At 37.6% G+C, this 26,950-nt stretch overlaps 1 protein-coding gene across 4 annotated transcripts in view; it reads right to left on the bottom strand.

Annotated features, from left to right (window-relative positions):
* VAV3 (vav guanine nucleotide exchange factor 3) overlaps positions 1-26,950 on the bottom strand; it is a 180,967-nt gene that overhangs the window by 118,011 nt on the left and 36,006 nt on the right. For all 4 annotated transcript variants that reach the window (XM_042874005.1, XM_042874001.1, XM_042874003.1 and 1 more), the window contains exon 2: positions 10,131-10,247. In XM_042874005.1, the coding sequence (XP_042729939.1) occupies positions 10,131-10,190 (60 nt within the window). In that variant the 5' untranslated portion in view covers positions 10,191-10,247. The remainder of the gene's footprint in view (positions 1-10,130; positions 10,248-26,950) is intronic.

Below are 26,950 nucleotides of genomic sequence, written 5' to 3'. Positions count from 1 at the left end.
CCCATGCCAAGCCTTCCACCTACACAGGTGCTGGCAGCCCCAGGGCTGAGGGTGCAGAGCAGATGAGGATAGCAAAATGAGTGCTTTTTGAGCAGGTGCTGAACAGGGAGCAGTTGTGGGCAGGAGCCTGCTGCCGCAAGCTCCAGGCCATTCCTGAGCACTAAGCACCTTCAGCTGTGCAGGGTCTCACATCAGATGACTTTCCTTCTACTTCTTCCCTCCAGCATGCTTTAAGAACCTCTTTTGCTTGAGGACTGAGCAAAGCAAACATCCTACTGATCCACATGGCCCAGCAGCTTATTTGCTATTTGTTATTTGTTATTTTCTCTGCTCCAAAATCAATCAGCCTTTTAGAACATTTTCTTCTTAAACCTTTACCAGCTTCTGCAAGAATGACACATTCCCTTCTCATCATGATTTGATAATCAAACAGACTAAGATAGTGCCAGGCACACCTAATTCTACAGCAGCTGGCAAGTTTGCTGTATGTTTCTGCTATGACATTATTTGACCAAAAAAGAAATCCCTCTCCTGAAATCAACTTCACGTTTGCACAGAAAGACACAGAAGTTTTCATAGCAAGGTAGTCTTTGTGACCAAGCAGATAAAAGCTTAAATTCATAAATACATTCAATCCACTGACATTTATTCACCACAATGTATGTGTCAGAATGAAAACCAACAGAACACAATTCTTTATTACCAAACACCTCTCTAACCCTGCCACCAGCAGGCTAAGAGCTCTCTAACACACACTGCAAACACTTCTCACTGATTTAATATCTACTTCCAACTTATGAAATTCTCAAATGCTGTTTCTTGCTGCAAACCACTCATTATGGGTTTCACTTTCTATTGAAAATTGGCAGAAACAGCAGTAAATTAAACTATACCAACGAAACTAGCACAGCATCCTCAAGACTAAACAAACACAGAATTTATAATGCAGAAAAACAACTGTTTTCGAAAATATACTGTTATTTGGAACTTTTCACTAGATTTCACTTTTGCTTTTCATAGCAGAATTAAAAAAAAAAAAAAAAAACTGTGTAAAGAGATAAGATGCTCATCCCCTCCCCTGCACTCTACAGAAGAGGGAGTTTCCACAAACCAAGCACATAGCATATTATACACAGCTCACAACCAGCTCCCAGGTTTGATCACACAATGGTCTGCAGTTACACCTGGAGAATGGTTGCATGTTCTTGAGTAACTCTGCACAGGAAACCCTGAACAGTACAACAGAGGTCTGAAGCCACACCGTTTCCCTCTACCCTGCAATTTCAGCTGCTCAGGTAGCAATCAAAACTGCAGTCGAAATTTTTCTCTGACTAAAAGGAAAATTTAGCTACTTTAAATTATTCCAAAGAAAAATATGAGAACAAACAAACTTAATTACATTTTCTCTAACTCATTTGCTAATATATTGGAATAGAGCAAAGAAAAGTAGCAGTTTCATTATTTTAAAACCAAGCAGAGACAAACATATCAGGTTAACTGAAACACTGTCATCATCATTAATGCATATAACAAAAATGTTTTAGTAAGCAGTATAGGGACTAATAATTATTTCAAATTGCTTATTCCTGAATGTCATTTTTTTTCCTGCTTCTTTCCCTCAGCCTTAGACTTTTATCAAGATACAGCTATATTAGTGAAGAAGGTGCTCTAGGTAATGCAAAGTGCAGTACGTCAGTCTTCCCCTGACAAAAGACTAGGCACAGGGGAACTGTGCATTAGGAAGAACGGTTTACCAGTATCTTAGTGATTAAGCTAAATGTTGTAATCACAACTCCTCAAGGAAGCAACAGTAAACTGAATCTCTCCTTACATAAATCCTATACTTCTCATCTTAAAGAAGGTGTCCAATTTATTACTATTTTTGAATAAGCATCTGACTGTATTTTTAATATAATCTTGAAAAATATATCTCAAGATAAATATGTAAGACTTTCTCAGATTATCCTCTATGGCCTTCATTAAAATCTTAAGAAAACACATGGACCCAGACTGCATCAAAGCAGTTCTGAAGCTAGAAAGCAGTAGTAAAAGTGGTGGAAAAGAAAAATAAAACCAAGAAGGACCATAAGGGTCCAAAAAACATGAGAAGTGCTAACACATAACTTGCAGACCTGAATGAACACCATTACAGTAAACATAGCATAAGCAAACAAATAATGAATAGACATTCCTTAAATGTAGTGGAACGCATACTTTTCAATAAGAACAACAGATAACATGTTTGATCAGCATGTAAACACTGTATCAACACTGAAGCACATCATATAGCCTGCTGTTCCCTAATAACCAGGAGACATTCTATTGCTTGAATACAGCAGGCAGGCCCACAGATCATCCTTGACCTGTAAATATTCAGATACCATAACCAAAATTGTTCTGTCACTTCACCTTTTACCATAATCTAATAGTAATAGCAGCCTGCTTCTTCAGCTACAAGAGCAGCCAAGTGAGTAAATAGACTCTACTTCAGCCCTCATGGTTCAATTAAACATTGATTTTAATATGACTATTATAAGCAGACAGAAAGTATAGTACAAACCACTTAAAGTTCTCTCCCTAAAAATATTAATGCAAACTCTGAGACAAAGCAAAGTCTGAATTTGATGTTCAGGTCTTGTCTCATAATCTAAAAAAGGTTGTGCAGTAAAATATGTCAGAACATGCTGTTATAGAAAAATAAGCTTATAAGTGAACACAGATTTAGACCTCAAGCTGAGAGTATCTTAAAAAAGAAAATTTAAAACAAACCCTAAAGTCAGTGCAATGGCTAGCAGCCTGTCATGATGTAAATGAAATTAAAATAGGAAAACACCCAGGCAGTTTTGGTAGAAATAACTTTTAATAGTAAAACAGTCATGATTAATATTACGTCACTGAAAGTCTTAGTATTCATAGCTTTATGGGTCTGATGAAGTCTTCCTTAGAGAGATTGTAGGGAATTAATCAGAAAACTTGAAAAAATGACCTACTGGGTTTACCTACTCTCTGGATAGGGAAATAAAATGCTGATGTGCAACAGACAAATTTCCCCAGAGCCTAGAACATATAGTGATATCAAGTTCCCTCTCCGTTTCATCACTTCCAAAACACAAACAGAATGAATAGGGTATTAAAGTTTTAAAAAAATGAAGACATCAAACTTTTTCCTTCATTACATAGTAATGGTATTTCAACTTGGAAATAATACCTACAAGTAGACATGACACACATCAGCTGAAAGCAAACATTCCCTGCTCAGAAGAGGCAGAGGGTCATTGAGAAAAAGAGCAAATTGTGTAGGTCTGAAACTGTGCCCTACTTCAGGCTCTAACCTGAATATTTAAAATTTGCATCTCTGATGATGAAAGTAGAAACACAGTGATCTGAAGACATGGCCCAAGTCTTTTAATGTTCACTGGCTACTTCATCTTCCATGCTGAATCTGAAGTCTGAATGATCAGCAGTCCCAAGTAACTGCAATAACCCTATTCTATCTGTTTCTAGAGACATAATTTTATCTTCATGTCCTTTAAAAACCTCAAAATCCCAGATCAGCAAGAGGAACAAGTAGAGAGCCCAGGCATCAAGTAGGAGAATCTAGGTCGAAACAGGAGAGGGATTCTCTTAGAAATGAAAAGTATAAATACGATACAGCACAGAACAGCTTATAAAGGCAGTCCTTCAACTTCTCCACTTCTCCATCTCCTCTGCTATACGTATAGACAACTGCGATGCTCCTTCCCATAAGCCTGGTTACTTGATGCTTTGCAGAAGAGGGAAAAAGCAAAACAAAGTGTTTCCCACCATTTTAGAGGGTGAACAATGCCTCTATCAGAGGATATAAAAGAAAAAAACGCTTTCAAGTCCATCTGGATTTAAACTAGAAGCCACTCACCTTCTGCTTTTATCTATGGCTTTTTAGTTGTGTTTGTGTGAACAGTGATAAATTCATTAGGTGCATGGTTTAGTTGTCCATTTCATCATCAACTTGCAGCTACTGAAAAGCTTGTTTTGCAAGTTTCACAGAGAATGAATTCTTTATTTAAAATTAAGGTTCAAAAGCATTTCTACGTACAAATGTCTGAGATGACATAAAAATCTTAAACACTGTTAAGTCTACCGAAGCTGTCCTCTTTTCTTTCTCCAATACTTTTTCTGCCCTAGAGAAGCATGTGCTACCAGAATTCAATAAAAGGAGATCTGTGTCTACAGGGTATGTGAATAACATTACACAACATTTGGGTTTCAAGTAGCATTTTGGTAAGATGACTATGGCAACAGAGAGCCATCCCTAGAGGTGTTCCAGAATAGTGGAGACATGGCACTCAGGAACACATTTCAGTGGCATGGCAGGGATAGGTTGGCAGTTGGACTTGATGATCTTAAAGTTCTTTTCCCAACCTTAATGATTTTATGGTTCAATGAAATGTGCTCAATTTCATTCTTTCATGTTAGCAGTTCCTCGTTAATCTTGACTTACCCAAGCCTGCTCATGTTTGCTGAGAAATTTAAGCGAAGTCTATTTCATGTAAGAAGTCATAATGTCTCCAGATATTCCCCCCAAAAAAATCTCAAGCGCTTTCTAAATGAGAATTTTTTTTATTAGTGATCAAATACTTGTGGTATGTTTAATGCTTAATGCTTAATGCTTTATGCTTTATGATGTGGTCAAAAATAAAGATTATCATTACCATTTTCATCAACTGGAAGCAAATGCTGTAGCTTGAAAAAGTAATGACAGACTTTTAAGTAACTAATGAAGACTAATTTGGAAAGATCAGTGAGGTAGTCGTCCACTTGTATTCTGCTACAAGAACATGCAAGAGCATAATCCTGAAATATTCAGATTTAAGTGTACAAGCTAATGCAGAAGCTATAAGCTCAGCTGATAGTTCTAGATTCATCGAAGTTTCATGTCTAGCAAGTAGTATTGGTCATCACCAAAGAGCTCATAACAGAAATTATTGCTGATACATACAGTGAATTTATCTAGTGTTTGCAATGGTATCACAACAATAGTATTTTCTTACTCATTTTAACCATTTCTGTGAAGAAAGCTGAAACTTGACTATGCCTTTCTTTCTTCATGCTTTCACTTCACAAGTATGCCTTGAAGAACTTCATCAAGTGCCATTCATTCCAAATCAGTTCATGTCACCTGAGAACTTGACAGCATTAAAACAGAACAGTTGTAGAGTTGGTTTATTGAGCAAACACTGAGCATTTTTTTTTCTTTAATTCCATCAATTGAGAACTCAGGAAGTGAAGATACTGAGCTCAGGTTTGGAGCGATCGTCTCATTTTCATCAGCTCATTTCTCATTTCCTATTGTAGGTTTTATTATCTTTACAAAAATATGGCGTCTTGACATACTCCCTAATATTTGGCAGTTTTATCATGACTATTAGGGTTAATGAAACGTAAAACAATTGGACTTAATCTCAAATATTTCTGTTAATTGAAGATTTCTTCAGTATTTTTCCTCCTCTCTCTTCCTGGAAAGGTATGTAAGTTGTCATAACAACTACTGCTCTTTGTTGTGTTGATTTTGGTGTGCACAACTCACGCACATCTGCCTGATCTTCCCGGAATCTGCTAAACCTGAAGGAATACTAACATACCAGGGTCCTCAACTTCTGCATGACTTTCTGCTTCATCATAGCCCAGATTTCCTTTGCACTAACAGAGCAACTAAAACAATCACAAACTGCATGACCTTAGCATTCAGATTCCATAATTTCACAGAAGTCTCTTGCTTTTACATTAACAAGCTTTTTAAGCTTCACTGAAGAGTTGGCTATACCAGATACTATCCTAAATGCTTTTTAGAGGTGTTTTTCAAAAATTAGGTATTTTATTTGATCAGTAGTAGTTGTATCTGATCACCTTGCTTATTTGGTTGTTTTGTTTGTTTGTTTTTGCTTAAATCATAATATTGTAGATTATTTCTAAACACCTACTGCAAGTTCCTGCTATTATTTAACCTATTTTGAAAATAAGTCTATTTGTTCCTTACTTCCAGAGTTAAAGAATAAAAACATGTCCATATCAGACGAGTTGAATCATAACAAACACTGCGCTCAGTCACTGCTGACAATATTTAAAAGCACAGTAAACAAAGCTCTTCTCCTGACAATATCTGGACAGCATTTTCTCCACAAGTCCTCTAATACTTCTCCTGAGGCCAGTGAGTGCTTGTTGACATCAACAGGAGCTGGATCTAATCCCAATTCCCATTTCTGCACACAGGAGTTTGAAACTTCTTCAGAGAACGGGGATAACAGCAATTTGTTGTGGCATATTCAACATCACAGGCACTGCAGGAGGAGCATGCAGGGCCCAGAACTGACAGAACAAGCATCAACACTATTTGTTGATTCTGGCACACAGGTATAAAGGAAGAACCTGACAACGTTGTGCTAGTGAAAAATGACTCTCCCGCATGGAATTTGCAATGAAAACACTGTCTGGCACCCCACACGCGTGGGAGGGCATTTCATGCTCTGTCAGGAACTGAACAAGGCAACCATAAAATTTACTGAAGAAAAGGTGTCTGAGCAGGGATGGGTGAGTACTGCAGAATGCAGGGAAAAACAAGGGGGTTTTACAGCTAAAAGAATGGTTTGAGAACCTTCCTGTTTCTGTGTAAGTTATCCCGTCTCTTTTATAGTCAGTCTAAAAATCAAAAAATCTGTGCTTTCAGGTTTGAAACAGAAGAAAGCCCTCATTGTGTAACAGCTGATATCAACAGTCATACAGCACGTATGCACTGATGACATACTCATGGGGTTACCTGCTTTCTACGTGCTGCTGTTTCAGCTTCCATTCTACTTTCCATAAAAATAACTGCAAACACCCTTCTTTAATCACAGACATCAGAGAGTCTCTCCAAAGTGGAACACAAGGTTCAAGACCAATTTTCATATGTTTTGATGCAACACGTGAAAGCCTTAGCTTATTCACCCCTAGCTATTAAACGCAAGTTTTACCATTATCATCAAATATTTTGGAACCAGTATTTCCTAAGATCAATAAATGGTGTATGTCTCTATATAGACAACATACAGCTACTGCTACCACGACACAAGGCTTAGTTCCAAAGAGCATGTGTATGTATATACATATATTTTTTTTTTATTTCCAAAAGTAGATAGTATTCATCACAAGGTCTATCATATGTTTTTTCCATTCCAGCTTATTTCCTTGAAAGCATATCACTCATTTACAGTTGACACATTTTTCCTGTAGTCTTCATGACTGTGCTTAAGCAGTCTCTGAAATCTGTCAAAGTAGAAAATCTTATCATAAGATGACAAATTCAGTTGTTTTTTTAAATTAATTGCTTAATTATTTTTCTTTTAAGTACCAGGTATGTAAGGCTTAAAGGGTCACCTCAGCAACAGGTCATTTACCTCAGCACCGGTAATTACTTGCCAATTTCTGACAACTCAACTAGTTGACTACTGTCTGTCTTACAGGATATACAAATGTTTCACAGGCTGTGGAAATTGCACGTACACATCCCATCAGCCATTCAGTCAACTATCTGAAAACGTGTCTGAGAGGATTTCTAAACCATATTATGTCATGTTTGTGCTCATAACCATTCATATTTTGCATATAATGAGGGAGAATTTCCAAGAATTATCTTCAGACACTGCAATATGACCTGGCTGCAGCAGATGAAAAATGTAGGGCACTGCTTTTTTGGCCTTTTGTATGTCTGTCACTTCAATTCAGGAAGGCTGGAGATTTCACGTTTGAGTGCTTATACACAGAAATAATAATTAATGCAAAAGATAAAAAGGAAAACTGGACAGAAAACAAAGAAGTTTTCTTATTCTCATCACTGGCAATAATATTCAGAATTTCCAAAGTAACAGGTACTTGATCATATGAAACTCCATGCCACCTCACAAACATTCTCAAGCTAATTGTGCAAACTAGACACTGTTAAACCAAAGAAATAACTGAGCACAATGCTAACTACACATTTTAGTGTAATTGCCAGGAAGCTGCCTACATGCTCATTTGCAGAGGCTAGTAGGACTAAAGACCAACATACCTAAGTGTAACACACCACAACTTTCAATTGCATGGCAAGCATTCATATAAGCAACCAAGAATGACAGCATAACAAAAGTGCCATTTTGCACCCAGAAGTGTGCCCAGCACAGCTTTTGCAAAGATCGCTCGGGTTCATCAAAATTATTGTCTCCACCCCCACATGCAGTTGTTACTGCACATGTAATCTCACTAAAGATTACCACACACTATTTTCTTTCAAATTTGTCACAGCATTTTCACCTGGTAGCATTCCAGGAAAGGTGACAACAGCCACTGAACAGTACCAGGAATACAAAGTGCCCTGTGTGATAGAAAGGCAGCATCAGCATAAAAGCCTCAGGTCTAATTTTACTGATTTTACTGGACCTAACTTTGCTCTGGGAAAAGAAATAAAACAGTAAATACGTTGAATGGACAACTGATGGGTTTTGATTTTTTGCTGGTGCTTTTAAACCAAATCATTCTACTCACATAAAAACAAGTTTCAAAATGAACTCTGTTAAAAATACAGTTCAGAAACATGTGTCAGAAACACTTGTGCTGGGCTAAATTCAGCCTTAATTCAGAACTTGTTTACTTGTATGGAATTATACAGAGATAATAATTTGCATCACAAAGTATTTCTTCAGAATCAGGCTGTTTTTAAAAAACAGACTGGTTATGTTCATGTGGTGGGAAATATGAAATATCTCAGCAATTAATTAGAAGTTACATTCAGATTTGAAGTAAATATTAAGGATATTTGATTGCCTAAATACTTTAATAAAAAAGAAATTGATAGTGTACAAATACAAAAAAAACAGCAATTAGTTTTCCTTTTGATTGTGCAAGAAGCAGAGGAATTTAAATCTTTAAGGTATGTGATACTCTCAATTTGTAAAAAGAATGCACTTTAACAAATGCTTCCTCTTAAGTACTATTTAAGAGGATGAAAGATACTCATTATCGCTAAGAAACAAGTGCAATTACCAGATTCCTCTCTCTCTTTTTTTTTTTTTTTTTTTTTACTATTACTAAACAAAGGACTTAAATACCCAGCAGAAGATTCAGTAAAAAATAGTTTGATATTTTGGCTATTAGTTTGATATTTTGGTTATTAGTCTTAACTGAAGGTTTTCAAACACACAGTCACTCTGCAGACTTGAATCACGATTGCACTCTTACATTATCTTTACTTCCGTATCTGCTTACATAAGTACTTGTTAATGAAAGTATGGGCTCTTCAAAAAAGAAATAATGTTTAAAATACAGTGAATTTGAATAAACAGCTATTTTTTCTGCTACATCATTTTCTGTGGAAATAGGGTAATGATAACCTATGACTCAAAAGCAGAAACCGAAGTTGAACAAAACGTATGCTGGCAATGATGGATCAAACAGATACGTGGGAGGCTGTGAACAATGTACTGGAAAAAGCTTTTATATTTAGAATAACTAGTGATAGGTTTAAAGAAGAATGTATTTCAGGCTGTGCAAATTAGAATAGTCACATTAACCCAATGTAGCTGTATCTGAGCTTTACAGTGGGTTAAAAAAAAAAAAAAACACCTTGAAAAACTAATTGTCAATAAACAAAATTGATACAAGAAGATGTGAATGAATTTCAAGCAGTTAAGAAAGAAGAAACATGTTGGCACCACATGGTCTTACAATGAAAACACCCAGAGATTCTGATTCCAAACTGCTGTTGGATTTGGTTTTGGTTGTTGTTTCTGTTGATTTTGTTTAAGACAGAAGTGCTTTCGCCACACAGTAGTTGCCCATATTTTGCCGCTTTTGCAAGTTTCTTATACATTTTAACTTGTCATCTTTCAATAAGGTTTTTAACTCTTCCCCTTTCACATCTTCTAAGTTCTCTTACCAGAAATTTCCTCCACTATTTATTAAAACCTCCAATTTCAACTTATTTTATCTGCTTTCCTAATTTTCCCCCCTTTTTTTTTTTTTCTCTAATGGCTGCCCATATGCAGTTACAGCTTCTACATCACACCTACAAAGAAAGACTTATCCTTAAACAGCAAAGCATGAGTTTTATCAGGGTATAATTGCTAAAAGATCCTTACCTTTCCAAAGTCTCTCACATCAAACAAATCGAATGCTTCAAAAAGTTCACTTTTCTTCATCCCAAATATTTCACAACATGCCGAAAGAAAAGTCCTTATGTTCTTCAAGCAAAGAAACTAGGGGAAGGAAAACAAAAACAATAAGCATAAAGCATGACAACCAGCAACTTGTACATCAGCTCTTTGATCACAAATACTGAACAAAATTTGCAGATGCAAATGTTTCTTTTCTAAATCAGCACTTCCACTGTGCTGCGACCTTCTTCTGGTTCTAATTCAGCCATAACATTCCCTGCAGTCACAGAAGCACTAACACAAGTCTGCATAGAAATATTTTGTGAATATAAACCATTTTTTCACGTCAACAAAAATTATAAGCTACTAGACATATAATTTGACTAAATTAAGTTTACTTTCCAGTTCTATACAGAAAGCAAGACAGAGAACTTAAAAAGAACTTTTGATTTTTAAAAAGAATTAGCTTAATAAAATCATGTTAGTATGAAAAAGCTGAAAAAGTTGTTCTGCATGTACATAAAATTTCTTCTTCTGGTAAGATAAAATCCAGGTTTGAAAGTTTAATGGTTACACACTAAAGACATTATGAATATATATTCACCATTCACAGGAGGAGATGAAAAAGACGTGAAAAAGTACCTTTCCTTTTATCTACCAGAAATTTAATATCCTCAAGCCACCCTGATTTCTGTACTGAATTCGAAGGCTACTTTCTTCACTGTCTTTTTATATGGATGTTAGCTCCATAAAGATGTCACTGCAGATTGTTAAAATCCACTATACAATACTAAACCAAATACAGTATTTATAAGCAAAAATATTTCCAGTGTTCAAGTGCGCCCTTCATATGCATTTTATTAGAACATATAGAACAACTAACTAACAGAACTGAGTTCCTAGAGTTCTCCATGTTACAGTGGATTCATAACAAAATGGATTATTTACATTGGGACTGATTTTAGCATTGCTGTATGTTCCCGCTTAACACTGTTTACATGAAAACAATATTTTTGAAATTAATACAGAGCAGGTGTCACAACCACATGTATCCCAAGTGCCCAGTAAGATTCAACTGCTCACTCAGTCAAAATACCTTATTACTTTACTTTCAGCCTGAGACAAGAAAATACCAATTTAATAGGGAGCCTGACTTCATGTCTTACAGCTAACCAGAAAGACTGAGGAAAAAGCAGCACACCTGGTAGAACAGGCCGATTACATGCACAAATTCAAGAACAGAAGTCTAGAGCAGACAACTTCAGTGGTTGTGGGCATCAATACACAGCACGACCCCACAATCTCACTGCTGAGTGCCACTAAAGCCATCACAGGAGCTCCTAGCAAGGTACATGCAGCAAGCCCTGAGTAGCAACTGACAACACGTACACCAAGGCTGAGGGCCTGCAGGTGGACACACTGGTACTTCAGCCTCAAGCCAGCCCATGGCCTCCCCACACACCCAGTTGCGTGGCCCCATGTGCTGCACAGCTACACTAGGCTGCATCGTGCTGCACAGACAGCAAGGCTGCTTGGTGAGCGTGCTGTGCTCATGTACGCCTGCAGTTACAAATACTGAAATATGAGAAAGTGTGCCTAGATTTCTTAGTCAGCACCACAACCTTCTCTCATTTCACAGAAATTATGATTTTCAAGTTGAAATTATTTAGAAGATAGAGCCTGCTAACAGATAAGGCATACACACGCCTTCCACTCTCATCCTGCGAGAAAGCACCAGAAGACTGGTTTAAAACAAAGTGATTATTGGTTTTTGTTTTCTTTCTTAAGTTTTTTGTTTTTTGTTTTTTGTTTTTTTTTTTTTTTTTTAAAATCACCATCCTGAAAGCCATCAAGGTCTACTAAGTTTGTCCATGCAGAGCACAGTCTTATTAATGATTTAACCACAGTCAATTTCTTGCCGTTGCCAGTTTTAATACTCAATGAAAAACTCAGAATTCCCTTCTTTCCCTCTAGAAAGAGCTGAGTTTAGATCAGGGATGATAAGCTCTCACATAAAGACAGCTCACAGCTGCATTAAGTTGCTTACCTTTAGAAAGAGAACCAGAAGTTAAGGGGAGAGACAGGAGCTATCACAGACCTGAAACCTGGCCTAGATTTGGCTGAATTATTTCCATAAATTGCATTTGTTTTTTTTTAAGGTAGATGAAACTGCTTGCATATCAGCAGGCATGCACAAAAGAAAACGCTCTTTCCATTCTGCAAAACTTCTCCAAGATCTCCCAGCAGAGAATAAAAGGTAAATATGGCAGTATTTTGTCCAAAACTGCATATCAGTCATTTCAAACTGGAGAGGAATATTGTGAAACTAAGTTTCCCTAGCCCTCTGTTCTTAGAAGAAAAGGTTAAAGCATTTGCACTTCAAGTAAGAAATGTAATCCTTATGCACGTTCTAACAGAAACCAGAGGATTCTTATCCACACTCCCCACCTCAAACTATTTGGGAGTTTTGTTTGTTTGTTTGTTTTTTAATACTCGCTTATTCATTAAGTGTCAAAGTGCGCTTAATATACATCATATGTTAAACAGGCTCAATGTAATTATAATCCAATATTCAAGAACCATAAGACAACACTGCAGTTATATTGCTTGTCTTGTACGATCCAGAAACCATGCACTAAGCGTTTGTCAAACCTATCCACACTTGGGACTGGACCACATCATCAATTACAGACTGCCAAATGGTGCCTTTAACAGAACAGGCCTCCAGACAATACAGACTAACCCCTGCCCATTCATAGGAAGTCTAATGAGTTTAGCAAGGCAGCTAATGATTTAGTAACCAATTTTCTCTTGCGAAACTGAAAATGAAAGGCTTATTTCTGAATTACGCTAACCACAGTAGCTACCTGGATGTAATTCAGACTACTAAAACCAAAAGCTGTTTACATTATATGCATACAGTTTTCAGAAGAGCACGCAAGTAAGAAAACTCTTTTTTACAAAGAACTAGCTATCCACTGCTTATATTTTGTAAAAGTCAATTAAATTATCCAGAAAACTTCCAGAAAGATTTCAAAAACATCACTATAATCACCTAAAGAAACCGTTTTCTCACTGAAAACAAAGATTTTTATTCACTGTGGTTTTTGTACAGCAAATTAGTAAAAGAAACCTCAAAATTAAGAAAGAGCACACACCTAAAGCTGAGGAAGTTCTCTAAAAGACAACCCTCTTTGCCAGCAATGAGAATGCAGCACCAGTCTGCAGTCTGTCAGTAACAAGAATGGTCCTGAGGATATTTGGAAACTTACTACATTTTTTTGTTTGTTTCTTTTAGAAACAAAAACATTATGCTTTGGTACACCACAGGGAGATCAAAGGAATGAGCAGTTCTTGTACAGGTGTAAAGAGAGCTAAATGTCTCCCATTTGGGCTGAGCTCTCCTCTCCTCCGCAGGAAGCATCATCTTTCAGTACAAGAACTGGTTTCTCTTCATTATTTTGAGACATACACTTTAGGACACCACAGTCTAGAATTCTTGATACATGGATCAGTCAAAAAATTGCAGCAGGATAATGGAAGACACAATACTAAAACACTTACACTAGTGAAAAATAAAGCTCCTATCTGGCTCTGCTACAGGTAAATCATGAGAGGAGAGCACGCTGAGCACCCAGATACAGACTTCAAAAATCACCATCCTCTGGGTATGGCCAGTGCCCTGAAAACACATGGACAAGTGTGATAGCTCCACCCATCCCTGCCATTTTCTGTGCAGCAATGGATGCTGAGCATAAACAGCTTCACAGGATTTCCTCTTTGGCACTAAGCTTGGAGAAATAGCGTCACAAAGTATATTTAGTATACTGATGGTGGGGAAAAAAAATCATTTCATAATGCATGCTAGTTTTGCTCCACTTTCAATATTAACATCCACAGATTACCAAGATATTTATAAAGCAGTCCCAGACGTGCCACCAAACAGGTACTTACACTTCTACCAGCAGATCATGTTGTTATTGCTGGTGCTGCTGACATGTTACAACTCCTGCAATGAGGCTTTTTTATAAAACAGATTAGAGCACTATTGGCTTCTGGTCCATCCTGCTCAGAGTTTAATTCCCTAGCAGGTATTAAGACAATATTTATTGAAATGAAGAACAAGTTTGAGAAAAAATAAAAAACAAAACTAACATCAAAAGATGGAGCTATTGTTTACATGTTTGATAATGTATTTGTATGAACATAAATTGGAACTGAGCAGATAAACCAAATTATACTCAATTCCCCACAAAAACTATGCTGCTTTCTGCTATGACATTTGCTATTTGACACAAAAATAAACATTTACTTGAGGCTTTGTCAACATAGCGCGTTGTTATGAATACTGACAGAAATGTATAGAAATTCTTCACAAAAGAAACTGAATAGAAATGACTAATTAGACACAAAAAGCACAGGCAGGACTATCACTGCCCAGAGGAAGATAGATTTCTCTAGCCAGGCTTTTAATGAAGTGAAAGACTAAATGCAAACAAACAAAAAAAAAAAAAAAAAAAACCAATTCCATATACCGTCTATTACTATAGTCTTCAAGGTATTTGCCAGAGAATATATTCTTGCACTGAACTACTTCAATAGAATTAAACTCTGTTAGTAGTTAGACCATGCTCTGTATCTAGACATAGCTTCTGTACTAAAAGTGCTCCTAAGGGAGTTCAGAGACCAACATAAAGAGTATTGAAGATGAAATTCTACCGTTAGACATTCACATGGAACTGCAACACAGCAATATCACTCAAGCAAGTGAAAACCTAAAGGCCATGAAAAAAAAACATTTAGAGAGAAAGGCATTTTCATTATACTCCAACATCTTTCCCAAGTTCCTAATTACTAGGAGTGGAAAAACCAGCAATTGGTATTTATTTCAACTCCATCTCCATTTTATTATACAATTCGGTTATAATAAACTTCAGTAAATATCAACATTCTTGTATTTGTATATGAATCATTAGACATTTATAAAGCATGTAGGACAAGCCAGAACAAAGCACTATGCACAGCATAAACTGAAGATTGAGCCTCTGAGGTGATCTGAAGAGATGCTGAGCTATAAAGGGACATTAAATAGAAAGCAGGGAGCTGCTATTTTTTTTTTGTCAGGAGAAAGGTGAGTTTTTTCCTCTCCTTTTGAAATTAAGTTCACAAAGTATAACACTAGTATTTCTTAAGCATGCACCAATTCCAGTGTACTCTTTCAGACATCATACCCCTGTTTGCTCCATGCCTGCACCTCCCAGCCTTTGCAACGTTGTGATCACATGCAAAGATGTCATGAGGTTCCCAGAAGCAAGGCTAGTTGTTCTTAGCAGCTAACGTGGAAGAACAATGACAAAAAGAGCAAAGACGATTTTGCTTAGCTAATTGTCCTCTCATTACACCTTGTCCCCTTTGAGAGGAACAGGACCTGTAAACCAAAATATCGCCTTCCCCCTCCTTCTCTAACAGCACTGCTCTATGAAATACATACACAGCTGCAGCTACTTGCCTTTGACTCAACAGCCTCATCAGCCACAGGAGCATACCCAAGAAGTGGGGGGGTTTATGTAACAGCAGACATGAGTGACAAAAATAGCTGAGGAAAGGCCAGACATTCAAAGTAAGCATGCAAAAGGGAAGTAATCAGATGAGTGAATTTGGCTTCAATTCACGCATCTCAGAAGGCACAATCACATGTGGGTGTGGTTTTTTTTATTTTGTTAAATTCTGATGTTGCATGCAAGAAAGCACATACAGGGTTATTAAGATGGAAGGTTTTTCTGTCAGTCCTCATTTATAACTCTAACAAAGCAGAGTTAAGCAAGGACAGAAGGCAGAAAAATAAAAGGGAACGGATCATTGCCAGAATACTTTCATGCTCTTCCAAGACCTCAGCACTTAGTGCAGAACATAGGCTCTTGACTTTTCCTGTCCTGAGGATGATGATGACAAAAGATTAGCTGGGAAGATCTCCCTTATTTCCATTCTGTTGCTGTTGCTATATACACATATAAAGAAAATACACATATATTTGGACAGCCACATACAATAAAGGAAAAAAAAAAAAAAAAAAAGGTACTCGCAGACAGAGTTGTTCTTATATTGAGGGCTCCTCTTTGCAAGCCAAGCCAGACAGTCCCCCAACACCTGCCATCTAACAGACTGATCCCAAAAGCAGGGTCACCAAAGTAGGCATGTGTTACACCTCTATTAAACTTAACAAATTTTAATACTCATATGATCATTAACATTACTAGGTTCTCAGATAAAGCAGGAGCGCATTCTGGTAACGATGGAATTGCATGTTCAGGGTTAAAAATTCAACAGACGTCGTTCCTGGCTCCTTCACAGATTTCGGCTGCCAAAAAGATTAGATTAGTTCTGCTCTGCCAACAGGAGTAATTATCACTATATGCAGTAAAAATAGCTGTAAGGATTCCCAATGAATGAAGTACAGACACACTGATGAAGTCTTAATTCAGCATCTATTAATGTCTTCTCCTGAGCCAGCAAGAGCAAAAAAGCAATATCAAAGTCAAGAACAGAGATTTAACATTTGTATCACTCACATGCCGTTTTCTCATGAAGCTCCCAAGACTTGGAATTCTGCTAAGAGTAAGCAATGCAAAAGAGCCGTAAGGAATTTGAAGACCAAATCAATGCAATAGAATGAGTGCTCCTTTTTTCAGTAAGATATTGAAAGCTAAAAAGTTATCTCCTAAGTTTCTGGGGTTGGAGCATAAGAACACAAATGAGGATTACTCTGACTCTTAGATGAAATATTAACTTGCAAAAGATCATTAAAAAGAAAAAGAAACTAATAAACACAGGAAGAATCAGTTTTAGGTTCTACATTTGGCCTCCAGATCTGCAAACCATCTCCATTATTCAGATAATATTTTTAAACCCCTAAACAGGTGCAAACAAGCTAAATGTTAAATACCTCCTAACCTTCTCTTTCCAAAAAGGATTGCCAGGAAGTATTTTTAGTTCTGTCACAAAGCAGACATGCTAATAGGGATGCAGGAGACAGCACACCGGGTTCCGAAAAAGGCAGGATCATTAGTAGCATCTATGCAGTTCTTTTTTGTATAATCACTTAAGGCAGGAATCATTTTTGGGTAACAAAACATGCAAGACTGGTGCTACTATATCACCACGAGGAATTTTGCTTAGAATTGTGCTTTGAAGAAAAGAGCAGATGTTCCTTAATTCTGACAGTGTGCTTTAATGTGCAGTCTTGCAGACAGAACAGCTAGGGAGATGTGTGGAGTTAAGATGTGGGCATTCTTTGAAGGCCTACACAACACACAGCATGCTGTATGAACTATGAAACATATTAAATTCCTTTGAACCATTGCTAACAGTACGAATATTAATAACACCTTCTTTATTTGCTCAGTTAATGTAGTAATTAAATATTCATGGAAAAGCTCCTCTTAAAATTCCTGACTACTATTCAATTGTGTCTATTGCATTTTGGCTTGAGTATGGAGTTTAGTTTATGTACATTTGCTCTTCTCTTTGCTTCAAATAAAGAAAACAGAAATTGAAAGTTAAAGAAAAAGCTAAGGAAGCACAAAATATGCCAAGCTTTGCTAGTACTGGTATGGAGGGAAGGGAGGGTAGGAGTAAAACACTTTAGACACTCTGGGCTCCTGACTCTCTCCTTGCCTATGCCAGCACCATGACACCGATTAACAAGCAAGGGCAAAGCAGCATGTAAATTCTGTGTTCCTTATGTCCTTCTACAAGCCATGAAACCAGCAACTTCTAAGTAAACAGTCAACAAAACCTATTCAGCAAACAGCTGCCATGTCCCACAGTGCATACAGGATCAAGCATTGCCCACGCTGCCCCAGGAAATCTGCCCTCCTTGGCCTGTTGCAAGTTACAGAATAAAACAGAGCTTTGCAGTAGCACAGTCACAAAACAGACAGGAATTTTTACACCACAGAATCCCAAACGCAGGAATTCCCCAAGTTACAGGTTTAATTAGAAAGAGGCAGGGGTGGGAGCTCAGGACAGTATCCTGTTGTAAATACAAGCTTTTGGGGAGCCCTTTGTTCCCTGCTGGCAAGACTTAACATGTCTATTCCACAGTATCTCATCAAAAAAAAAAAAGCAAAAAAAAAAAAACCAGTAATTAGAACACTGAATTAAGTATGCAAAGTGCACACAGATTAGCTAAGAGGTTCCTGTGCTTAGTTACCTTTTCAAATGACTAGCCCTAATCCATCTTACCTCCTGAAGCTGTATCCCTGAAAAAAGCAAGAATACAAAGGGAACAGGGAACACAATCCTGAGAAGAGGAAGAATAGGAAGAAAACAGAAGCAAGGAAGTGAAAAGAGGACAACAGGAAATGGAACAGCAAAGGAAGAGAGACAGTGAAACAAAGGTTGAAAGGAAAAAAAAAAAAAATCGAAATAGGCTAATAGAAAGATCCAGTGAGAAAAACAATTTAACTAATACAAGATTTGCCTCATGTTTAAATCATGGGAAAATATTAAGCAAGTCTAACACAAGGGAACAATATGTTAACACGTGGGTGTTTAAATGCTTCAGGCAAAACTATAAAGTTGCCATTTACAGTGAGATAGTGGTCACCATGAATTGTATTTACAACCCTGACAAGGAAAATGCTTCTGTGAAGAGTAGAAGTGTGAAGGATGCATTTTCATCAGTTCTAACACAGAGTTTCTAATCATTTAAATTTCAGCTTTGTTAATGAAACACTAGCAGTCTCATGAAACTGTTCAATAGTTGGAAAAACCTTGAAACTTTTACCTACATAGAGTATCTAAACATATACAGGAATTTAAAAAGCCTAGAAGATACAGCCTATTTGAAACATTAAATCTACAAAACAAATGGACAATTTCAAAGAAATTAGCACCAATTCTTTCATGACCAATATAGGAAAACGAAAAAAAGAAAATTATATCTACACCCAAACCATGAAGAATCTTCCAGCTACAGAGATCTTCACACTGCTACAAAGAACACCCAACACATTTCAGACTTAGTCTGGCACACTAAGATGCTGCTTCCATTGCATTTTCATGTCATTAATTCATAGCTGTGTTTTACTTTTACAAGTCTCTATTGTTAGAAGATGCAGCAGAAGATTTTCATACAAAATATGCATTTAAGATCCATAGTTCAATTCAGTTCCTTTTTGGAATTACAATCCCTTTCCCAATGCCTCGCCTCAATTTAGAATTAAGCCCCCATTGAATTCATCATCCAAACTGAATCTACACTATGGAAGTCATGTTCTAATGCCCTGGATATTCCCACAATGCCAAACCTGGATTCCAGCCACCACATTCCTTTGTGGAGGCTCATAAGATTTTTTTAAAAATAATTTTAAAACTAGCCTGTACTTGCTCATTCTTTTTCAACTACAGTCTCCAAACTTTCTATACGTAACACAGATTCAACCTTTATTTTTTACGATTTTAAGAATAAAACATTCAAGCCTGCATGGAAATTCAACAAAATAGAACACTTTTTTAAGGGTTAGTAAGCATCTGTTACATTTAAATCTAGTCCTAATAACTCCTACACACTTCTATTTCTTATCAGTGGATCATATTGCTCATGCACTAGGCCTGTGATTTCCAGCATAAAAGAGCAACATTCTCACTTTCATTCATAAGTGACAACACTCGTGAATCCTGCAACATTTTGAATGCTTTCTTGAATTGCATGAGTAATATTTTCCAGGCTCTTATAACAATGGAATTAACTCCAAGCAAGATCTGAAGACGTAGTTAAGCTCCTTACCAATTACTCAATATGAACATTGCAGTCCTTCATTTTAAAAATCCACTGTTACATTTTTGCTAGTGTGCCATGTCAGGTTCGCAGCATATTAGGCTGCTCTCTACAGTAAGGACAGGTTTTTCAAAACTTGGTGAGCACTTCTCAGGGATTGCCAGCTCAGTAAGTAGAATGGCAAAGCCCAGAAGCCCTAACTATAAACCTGTGTGAATAGTCATGTCTGACAAACTCCAGCAGTAAATTTGCAGGATTGGAAGTGAAAATGCAGTAGACGCCATGAATACTATATATATATGTTTTTTTTTTTTCTTCTACACATTGTGATATTCTCTGCAGCTTTAATATATTGTTGCAGCACCAAATGTGATCTTTATTGCACTGATGGCCAAAAAGTTTCAATCTCAAAAGTTGAGGAAGAAAACTGAGAGCTCTCAACTTTATCAAACTTGTAATATCTTTGCACGGAGCTCCATTTTACTTATCACGCTGACAAATTCAGTTACATTTGTAACCTTAGCAGTCAATCATTTTCTGCTAACAATGTTACCTATTAAAAGTAAATCCAGAATTGGTTTTACTGTTCCTAAATTCTCATGTATTTATCAGACAGAGCAATGGGCACCAGGTACATCATCCTTTTCTGCTCAGCAGTGAAATAAGATGAGCCTGGTTAGAGTTCAGCTGAACATGTAACTTGCGTTCATCAAACAGGCATCGCATGCACCATCTGTACTTCTACCCCCAAGCAAAGATGTTACAGACCATTTTGCCATACCAGTGCCTCAAGTCTCACTCTTGAGCCAAGACTGGGACCAAGACTGAGCTGCTCTTACGACTAAATAATCAAATTGCAGCAGAAAGGAAAACTGCGTTACCCTTTGGGCTCTTCAGGTCTCATATTTCTTCCTGCCCTCCAGAAGGCGAAAGATTTTGTGAAAAAATACAAAAGAACCACAATCTTCAAGCCCCCGTGCAGCTGCTCTGAGGTGGGAGCAGAGATGCAGTCATCACCACAGCTTGCTTTCACTCGCCAGTTTTCCCAATCCCTTCCCCAGCATAAGGAAGCACAGGGACCTTCACCCAGACCTCACGGAACTGCAAGAGAACTTGCCACTTGAGTCATCATACACCTGATGAGACTTAACTGATCACAACAGGAAAATGGGAAGCCTGAGGCAAAAAACTCTCTGCAAGATAACACCGAGCAGGTAAAGCAGTTTTAAAAGTGGAAGCGCTACTCAACAATTTATTTTCTCTGTCAAGGAGATGTAAGCACACAACTGTGCATGGACTGCATGTTTAACCAGCAGCAGTGCTTCCAAGAATGGGTTCTCAAGCATGGAGTGTCACACCTTCACAATCTGCACTAAGTAAAATGCATCATTACTTCAACCTAAAATTGGAAAAAAAAAAAGTATGATGCCATTTATTCCATAAATAAATAAATGATCTAAAGCTCTGATACTTTATTTTATACAGCACTGCAAGTTTTTCAGAGAACAAAAGTCATTTGAGTGATTTCTGTGTCTGACTTAATCGATCTGATCTTTTACGGTACTGCATTACCTCAGATGAGCTTTAAAAAACACTTGCAGTGTTAATGACAAAGCTTTTCCAAAATACTTAAAAGCCAATACATAGACCACAATCTGAAGTTTAAGATCTAGCAGACCACACTTATTAACTGAGTAAGATGAAGCAACTTACTCTGAGTCTACTACCCGCCACTTGTGCTGGATATCCCTCCAGAAGGATAAGCAACTATTTTCCTCCCTCAGGCCTCTGCCATGACCTCCTCCTACAATGTCTCTTTCCCAAGCTGAAAAATCTTTCCTTCTCTGTGGAGCTGTTCTTCACCAGAAAGCATTTGATAGTTTTGAAAAACCCTATTGTCCTTCTCCACACCTTTCTCATTTTCTTACATCCTTTTTAAAACAAAAGGCCACAACTAAGTGACTGTGGATTATACAGAGAATCGCAAAGGCATAATAAGCTGTGATGCATAATGGTATAGTTAATGTTCAGAGGACAAAACAAGTGGCCACGAATATGATTTGCTAAATTCTTCAGGTGCCACATCCTCACCAAAACAGACCGCTGCTGTGAAGAAACTGGTCCAGATGACCCTAAGATACAGAGCTAGATGAAACAAGGCTTTGATCCACAGCTGCAACTCCTATGATTTTGACATCAACAGGACACAAATACACAGTTCTCAAGCTTCCAAAAATGCTCTGCAGTAGAAATCAATTAAAATACAAGTCTAACACTTCTGCACTTCCAACTGTTTCTCACACAGCCATTTGCAAGTCCAGCCAGTGCTACTCAAACTCTCTTCCACTTCTTCAGTGACAAGCATTCTTCTTAATTAAGGAATTCAAAGTGTCACAATGAGAAAATCAATTAATTTTAAATCAAGTTGTACTACCAGCAACACTATATTCCAATATATTCCAAATAACTGAAAATATGCTGACTATTTATGAAGCTTCATGTTTCCTTTCCTGAGGATGCTGATAAACAGCGAGAGGTAAACTTGACATGTTTCAGCCAAGTACTGGCATAAGTCTTCACTGTCTAGAAGGCTGCATTTGCTCAATCTAGCTGCCTGCCAAAATGGAACACATCACTGAAGCAACCTAAACTCATATGGCAAGTGTGTTCAAGTCACAAACTCCTACTTCCACTGGTATGAATTATCAGCCTCAGCAGAGGGAAATGAGTGAATGATCATGGAAATTAAGCTGTCACTTCTGCACGTGGCCCGTTTGATGCCTCCACTGAATCATACCAATGTACTGCCTCTGCAGACCTTGAGGTACATACCCATGAATAGTCCAAAACTTGATTTCGAAAGATGCCACTTTGGCATCTCACAAAGTAAAACGTAACCATGAGCACGGATTCATTGGAAAAGATATTTATGAAAATATATATATATATTTTACTTAAAATCCAAAAGCACCAAACACTATTAGATCATCTAAACCAATCAAGTGGTGAATAAGCACTAGGCTACAACAGAAAGTCATCTAGCATTGTCCCAACTCTCACTTCCCAAGCTATTTGCAACCCTACCATCAGTGCCAGTGAGCAGCCTGCATTACCCGACCATACTGCATGCTGAGTCTTAAGGATAGTCATTCCATTTTTCCTCCAATTCAACTCAAAATTTTTTTTTTCTAAGTCACTGTAATGTAGTTGGCTGTTTCCAATAGCTCATGATAACAAACACGCAGTCAAGGCTGAACACAAAACCCAGTGTCATTACTGAACATCCAGTCCTCAGCACGTGAAATCCAGGAGAAAAGCACACCTGGAAGCTGCCTTTTACAGAAAGCAGCATGGAGCTCCAGGGCCTCTCAAACTCATGAAAAACCATACAGATGAGTACTGGAAACTTTCTCCCCAAGACAGGACATGACAGCCACAGCTGTAGGAAATCCCCAGGAGGTACATTACTGGTCCCTGAACTCAATAAAGGGGCTGAAGCCTGCCTACTGTATTCATTGAATTAAGCCTATTAAAATCAGAATCTGGCTATAAAAAAATAGAACAAATTTATTTACTATTCTAGCAGCAGTGTAAACTAAGAAGATGCAGATTTAACTCATTTTTTTGAAAGCATTCCTATCATCCTAAATTTAATATTGTCAATAAAAATTGAGTTTATAAAGCGCACACATCAGAGCAAGATGTTGCCTACCTGCACAGAACTACTTGAAAACCAACAATCACTGCTGTCATGGCTAAAAAAAATTGCATAAGCAGTAATCTATCGCTAGTTTTGGTACTGATGCATTCAAAAAGGAAAACATAGCACCATAGCATAGAGCCAGTAAAAGCATTTGCCTGCCTGTGAGTTGTAGGCAAATATTTTCTTTAAAGCTATTATACAGAAGAGCACATTCAGAACCAAAACAAGCAGCTGCTGTAACATACTTTCAGACTTCTGAACAGGCATCAGAACAAATGATTCTTCAGGATGTTTTCCATTTACGTAACACTGAATACAAGCATTGGAGCAAAGCTGTAAGAATGTGTAGAAAGCCTAGGCTTACATTGAGTTGTTCAGTGCTGTTCTGTTCTACAGACTAGTCTGCTAAATACAGTGAAACCTAAATAAAACAGTGTGACCCTGCACAAGCACCTATATTCTAAAAGTCACAGTAGTTTGGTGTGATAATAAAGCAGGTGGAGATTAGAAAGCACAATAAAATCAATATATATGCAGTTGGTAACTGGGATTTTGTAACAATTACAGATTTTCTTCCGCCTCTGCATGGAAATGGTTCTCAGCACAGGGGGAATAAGAGTTGTTTTCAGACTAGCAGACATGATAACAGAGGAAGGAAGAGTTTTTTCTCTTAAGTCAGATAAGCAGAACGACAGCATGGAGTCTTGTAGCAAAAGACAAATTTGTTCTAGCTGTTGAATGAAGTAAGCATAGCATGAAAAAGCTAGACAGAAAAAAGATTTAGCAACATAATTTGGAATGGATCAGAAGTGAGGTTATGCAAAATACAGGCAGGATAATAAGGAAGCAAGGCAATTGGAACAAACCATTGCAACCAGCTTTACAGCTATATTCACTGTTTTCAATGGACATCCTAATTGCTGCTTTCAGAAACTAGCATTTCCCTGCTTGTGACAATGATATCCTACCTTTAAGTGCGCTTCCACAAAACATATATAAATATAGACCACAATATAGTCCCAGCATGCAGTAGGGACCTGAACTATACATCCTAATTATTTAATTTCTGCACAACTCATTCATTACTAAATGAAACTACAGGAGCAGCTACTTGGGTATTTTCTGCACCAGAGACTGGAAACTCACAAGGCTGTGACTCAGTATTCCCCACTGGGGAAGGCTGTGCCACACACAACTGACCAAGCTGTCTGATCCTTATCAGGTGACTCATGAGTCTGCCAAAACCCAGGTCCAGTTCTGCCACCAGCCTGTGGCCACCCCAGTGGAGCCACAGCATCCTGCACAGGGCTTCACCACCTGCTCCAACATCCAGGGCAAGAGAAATGAGCTACCTTAACACGCAAAGAAACTGTTGAATTTACATGCTGTCAGCAACAGACAGTGCAAACTGTATTTGCTTTAAGTCCATGCTCTGCAATTTGCATTAACTTTCCAGGAGAACTTACAGACTGTCCATATTTTACACTCTGTTTAGACATACAGATCTCATCTACCCACACATTTATGGCAGCAATGCCAGTCAGGAAATGCAATAGAACTGAACTGAAAATGCAAGTAGAAACAACAACTGGATATTAGAGGCAATATTTATGTGAGAAATAAAAATGGAAAACATGACAATTTCATTTTTGTAAATCACTACACCTACCCAGCACGAAACCTCAAGGACCCCCTAACGCAACAACATGGAAATCACTTCTCTTTTTGGTCAGACATCATTGTTTTGAAAATGTGAAATTTGATGGTTAAAAGGAATCATATCCACTTCAATGCCAGCCAGAAAAAAAAATTAAACAACTGCCATTCATTTATTTCCTCCTTATAATTCTTGGAAGATTTCTATTTCCAATTCTCCTAATGCAGACAAACAGCATGATAAGTAATACCAAGGGAGCAGACACACTCCAAACAATTTTTTTAATGCTGACAAAAAAAAAAAATAAAAAAAAAACACTTGAATTTCATCATCTTGCATCTTCTTTTCAGTCAATCTATAGTCACTCAAGTTCTTTAGTTTACTTTTCCCTTTGGACATTAGCAAACTTTTAATCAATAATTTAAGGGGGGGAAAAAAAAACCTCTCTGATACAGACTAAGACACAGTTTTACTTCCCAATTTGCAAAAACACCTTCACAGAGTCATAGCCCCCTCCCAACACGACTCTTTACAGAAGAAGAGTATCCAACAGAAAACATGAGAAGACCCCACAGAGGCAGCATCAGAAATTCAGCGGACCAGGCCAAAGAGTAGGTGACATGAGAGACAGCCTCCCCCAAAGACAAGGAAGCAGGCACGGTCATCGCCATCCCTTGCAGGGTGTGACTTAGAAGACTAAGAAGTTCCACAGGTGAATACAGAGACATAGCAATGGCTGGAAATAAATATCACCACTAGCAAATACTACAATTTTGAAAGGAAACTCTCCTGTTAAAATTCACTTACCACTATAAGAAGTTTAATATAACGTTGAAGGAAGCATAAAGGAATGGGCCAAACTTCACAGTGCAAAACTTGAATGATAGAAAGCACTAAAGTGACTAGAACGCTAAGCAAAAACCACCTCCTTCCCAGCAGCATGGATCATTTCTAGAGAAGCATGTGAGGGAAGCTACTCTGAAGTTACGAAAGACCCAGTACTGAAGCCCACAGTCACTGAGCTGGATTAAGTTCTCATCATAAAACAAGGTTCGAAGTTGCTCAAGGGCTTTAAATGATATGAAACCATAAAATCAGCCAGGACATCAAGCTGAATGTCACAGTAATTATCCTTCAAGTACATGTTGTCTCTTGGATCAGGAACTGCATGAAAACATTTGATTTTAGTCCCATCAGAACCTGTGTTAACTCACAACACATCGTAGCGTTGAACTGTTTCACATTCTCAAAGAAAAAAATAATGGAATACTGGAGCAAATCAAGACAGGAGATGCTTGTTTGCAGGACAGTAATTAACCACTTATGGCTTGATCCTACAGAGCTGTCAATTCCAGTCTTTGGTGGAGGGCCCAGTAGGGATGGACACTTCCTCTGCTTGTAGCACCAGGGACTATACCAGGCCTATCATGACAGCATCCAATCTAAGAAAGCAAGAGACTAAAACTTTAGACATGAAGAAACAACCTAAAGCCTGAATAAATTAAATATGATTCCCTAAGTGATCTCCAATACATTACTTTTTAACTTTCCATCTAACCCGATATCTGTTTTCTGACTTAAGGTTTGCATTAGCTCTCATGGACACAATCCAAAGGAAATCTTCTGGCAGGTCAGAAACTCATATAATCATAAAAGCAGTTCAG

This window comes from Lagopus leucura, unplaced genomic scaffold (genome assembly GCF_019238085.1).
Source record: "Lagopus leucura isolate 7727_CA_CO unplaced genomic scaffold, USGS_WTPT01 Super-Scaffold_100009, whole genome shotgun sequence".
Classification (NCBI taxonomy): Eukaryota; Metazoa; Chordata; class Aves; order Galliformes; family Phasianidae; genus Lagopus; species Lagopus leucura.
Note: the sequence above shows the minus strand (reverse complement) of the source record. Positions and strands in the feature narration are given on the sequence as shown.